General features: G+C 33.2%; 1 protein-coding gene across 1 annotated transcript in view; it reads right to left on the reverse strand.

Annotated features, from left to right (window-relative positions):
- LOC117176157 (prostaglandin E synthase 2) overlaps window positions 1-2,054 on the reverse strand; it is a 7,311-nt gene extending 5,257 nt beyond the window's left edge. The window contains exon 1 of the mRNA XM_033366243.1: window positions 1,473-2,054. Within this exon, the coding sequence (XP_033222134.1) occupies window positions 1,473-1,772 (300 nt within the window). The 5' untranslated portion in view covers window positions 1,773-2,054. The remainder of the gene's footprint in view (window positions 1-1,472) is intronic.
- Window positions 2,055-4,747: the final 2,693 nt, after the last annotated feature.

Genomic DNA, 4,747 nt, shown 5'->3' on the forward strand with positions numbered 1-4,747 from the left:
TCATTTACCAAAAAAGTTCTATGGTTCACAAAAAAATTTTGTTCAATGGAAAAAAGAGGTTGGTAATGTAGGAATCCCACTGTGTCGCATGCCCTTAAGGTGATCGAATTCAATCACCTTAAATTAACACTGTAAAAAATATTCCTTGTAATTTTACCACTTTCAGAGAGGGACGTAATATTTACTACTCCCGAAGAAGCGTTTTCACGGGAAAAAATTAAAAACTGCCTTCAGTTTGTAATTTCACTTTAGGTTATGCGATTATACAGTTCATTTTATAAAAGTACAAATGATGTATATTTGTAGGTTATGGTATTCTTACTGGAAAATTCCCAGAAATGATTGTATTTGTACCATTAATTGAAAATATTCTACTCAAATCAGAAATATTACAAACACTATTAAGAATATTTAAAAATAATAAAATGTTATTTAAATTAATTTATATTATTAAATTTCCTGAGATAAATGTGTAATATTATCAAAATAACCTCTCATATTATTCTATTACAAAAATAGCATTTCTTAGAATTTATAAAAATTAAATTGGATCCAAGTCGGCTTCTGCATGCCCATTAGCGTCAATATCAGGGATTTCGTTAATTGCATGATCGGTCGCTGCTTAAAAAACATAATTTGTTTCACGATGTCATTTTTTTCGAAAACGATTTTATTATAAACCCAGAGCTAAATAAAACAGCACAAAGTGACACAACAAAAAACATTTCGACAAACGCAAGTGCGCGCAGTTGTGGCGAATGGTTCACGATTCCCGCCGCGTTCGCAATTTTGATTTTCCGCTTTCAGCTAGGACTCGAGCTTAATTTTATTATTGCCGAACTTCATAATTTTTCTATTTATCAAATGTTCCTTTAGCAATATTTTTGTACATTACACACATATAATTATTCTCTTAACATTATTAATTTAGATCAAATATATAGGTATAAAAAAAATTTAATTCATTTTTAGGATTTTTACCATTTTTCTGAATACTTTTACCAATTGTTAATACAGTTTGTCCAAAAGTTTGGAATTTTGCAACATCTTTTTGTTTTATTAAAAAGAAAGTGCACAATTACACAAATTATCGATATTCATAAAATTTTGTACTTTTACAATCATGAAGAAAATTCACTACGTTAGAAGTAGGACAGTTTATTTCTGACTCTCAACGTGATAGATTCGAGAAGTCAAAATGTGCTTCTACTATGTTTTTGCTATAGTCCCATGCTAGGAGTGGTAAAATTACAAATTCATTCGCAACCCTAACCTTCAAATTGCATTATCCCCAGACTCCAAGTGGTAATAGTACAGAAAGTTTTCTGTGTAATTTTACCAATAACAACCGTGAATTTTTTTTAGTTTTTTACAGTGAATTCGTTCTCTTGACATAACCTAACAAATTTTAATTTGTTAGGTTATGTCAAGAAAACGAAGATATAATAGATTTAGCGAATTTATTAACTCACGTTCCTCGAAGCGGGAATCAAAGGTTTCTCTGGTAATACTTTTCTCTCAACTTGCGTGCCTTCCAAAGTCAAATTCTCTCTGGCTTTGTTGATTTGCTTGATAGAATAACCCACACCTACAAGCGTTCCCAAACCGACACCTATCAAGCTAAATTTTAAGATCCCTTTTGAACCTTCTGATCTTGGTTGTTCCACAACTGTGCAAAAATTTCGTAAACCCGAGTTCGCGCTAGAAATCACCGTTTTCTTCACGTATTCACATTTGCTTGTAAATTTAAATAGTTTACAAAACACTGCCATTTTTAAATTCCCAATCCAAACGCACTTCGATTGAACACATCTGTCGCATGAAGATGAAGAGCTGAGACACACGAGGATGAGAGCAGATGAGAGGCGAAAAAAATAATAAAAATTGGCCGCGTCAGTCACGTGATCATTTTTTATTTAGTTTTTTTATAATTTTAAATAACAGAGATTTCATGAAATATAGAAATTCTGTTGCTAATTTTATGATTTTTATGTAATTTGGTGCAATAACACGAACTGTTATCGATTGGGTTTGACGTTTACCCATGGACATAGGAAACAAGGGACTAGGCATGCCATTGCGGGGGTGATGCAATGAGGGGGGAGATCCACCACCTTTTGATGTACCGCGACAAACATGGCAGCGCCCACATGTTTATAGTTTCATGCACAGTTTGTCTGCAAAAATGCTCTTGCGCACAATCAAATGGAACATCGTAAGATGGCGGCTCTCCCCACTCATGGAATTCTCCCCCCTCCCGTGGATTCAACCCCGCTCGCCCAAGTTAGGATGGCATGCCTTGTCCCGTGTTTCCTATGTCCATAGGTTATAAACAGTCATAAGATCTTTCATCAGATCAAAGATATTACATAGAAATAGGAAACACGGGACTAGGCATGCCAACCTAACTTGGTGAGCGGGGTTGAATCCACGGGAGGGGGGAGAATTCCATGAGTGGGGAGAGCCGCCATCTTATGATGTGCCATTTGATTATGCGCACGAGCATTTTTGCCGACAAACTGGGCATGAAAATGTAAACATGTGGGACCTGCCATGTTTGTTGCGGGACATCAAAAGGTGGCGGACCTCCCCCTCATTGCATCACCCCCACAATGGCGTGCCTAGTCCCTTGTTTCCTATGTCCATGGTTTCTGCTCAATTAGTTACCACAAAGATATCTTTGTTGCCGATCTGACAGTTTTGGAAGACTTCGGTGCATGGACATAGGAAACAAGGGACTAGGCATGCCATCCTAACATGGGCGAGCGGGGTTGAATCCACGGGATGGGGGAGAATTCCATGATTTGGGAGAGCCGCCATCTTACGATCTTTCATTTGATTATGCGCACGAGCGTTTCTGCCGACAAATTGTGCATGAAAATATAAACATGTAGGCGCTGCCATGTTTATCGCGGGACATCAAAATGTGGCGGACCTCCCCCCTCATTGTATCACCCCGCAATGGCAAGCCTAGTCCCTTGTTTCCTATGTCCATGCTTCTGTGACATGAACATAGGAAACACGGGACTAGGCATGCCACCCTAATCTTGGCGAGCGGTGTTGAATCCACGGGAGGGGGGAGAATTCCATGAGTGGGTAGAGCCGCCATCTTATGATGTGCCATTTGATTATGCGCACGAGCATTAATGCCGACAAACTGTGCATGAAAATGTAAACATGTGGGCGCTGCCATGTTTGTTGCGGGACATCAAGTGGTGGCGGACCTCCCCCTCATTGCATCAGCCCCGCAATGGTATGCCAAGTCCCTTGTTTCCTATGTCCATGCTTTGGTGATCTTCTATTTATATCTCGATGCCCATCAGAAGTAAATTAAACAAATTGGCGATTTTGATGTTTCGCGTTATTCTTAATTTCATGCATGAGTCGATTCCGAGTTTATGTTTTTCAGGTGTATATAATATGCATATTATTACTATTATATATATTATTGATGTTAATATTATAATTATAAAATATTGTATTGATATTAATGACTATTCGACTATCTTTTAAAAGAAATAGTTCAACTTTTAACTAAAACAATTAGTTTTTTGAAAAAAAATTTTTGAATAAAATACATAAATTAGGAAAAAAGTTGTTGAATTTGTTTTCAACAAAATAGTTAAAATTTTTAAGAAAAATTAAAATTTTTATCAAAAAGGTTGAATTGTATACTAAAACAGGCATTTTTAATCAAATACATGAACTTTGCACAAAACAAATTTATTTTCCCCCAAGTTTGATTTTCTATACAAAAATTAATGTTTAATCATAGTCAATTTTTCTACAAAAAAGAATTATTTTCTCGTAGTTAAAAGAAATTCATTTTTAAACAAAGACAAACGAAATTTTTCTACAAAATAGTTCAATTTTCCACAAACAAATTTTTTCAACTAAATTGATAAATCATCAACCAAAAAAAAATTAAATTTTCAGCAAAGCAGTTCCACTATCGATCTGAAAAGTTGAAAATAATTCAAATTCTTTAAAATTGCTTTAAATTATTAAAATTAATTGAAAATGTTTGATATGTTTTAAAACATCCTAAAATATTAAAAATCTCTTGAAATTTTGCAAAGCTCTTGAAAATTCCATGCAATTTTAAATATGCCCTCAAATATTTCAAATAATTTAAAATCTCATACTAAATTATTGAAATCAATGGAAAATTCCTTGGAATCTCTTCAAATATCCTAAGATATAACAAATCCTTTAAAATCTCATACTAAATTACTGTAATCAATGGAGGATTCCTTGGAACCTTTTAAAATACTCTCGAATATTTCGAAATCTTCAAAATATTTTGAAACATCTTGACATATTTTCAAGATTTATAAGGTACTTTGGATTTTTTTAAACAACCCTGCTATAATTGTTAAAATTCTTAGAAATTCCTTTAAATTATAAAAATGAATTGAAAATTCTTTGACGACTTTTGAAACATCCTCAAATATTTAAAATCCTTAAAAATTTTTTGAAATCTCTTTAAATTTTTAAAAGATTCAGATTGAAATAGAGAAAAAAGAAAAATTTTATAACGTTAAATATTTAAATGTTTGTATATTAAAGTTTTGAAAATGGAATCAATAAAAATTAAAAACTTTCGAAATCTTATTTTCAACTATGAAATATAAGTAATTTTCAACTCGATGGAATTCAAGTCTTCAACATTTGAATTGTAGACTTAAAAGTTAACTTACAAAAAATTATTAATCATAAATAAATTCAAAGTGTTCAAAATTTAAAA

This window comes from Belonocnema kinseyi, chromosome 7 (genome assembly GCF_010883055.1).
Source record: "Belonocnema kinseyi isolate 2016_QV_RU_SX_M_011 chromosome 7, B_treatae_v1, whole genome shotgun sequence".
In the NCBI taxonomy this organism is placed as follows: domain Eukaryota; kingdom Metazoa; phylum Arthropoda; class Insecta; order Hymenoptera; family Cynipidae; genus Belonocnema; species Belonocnema kinseyi.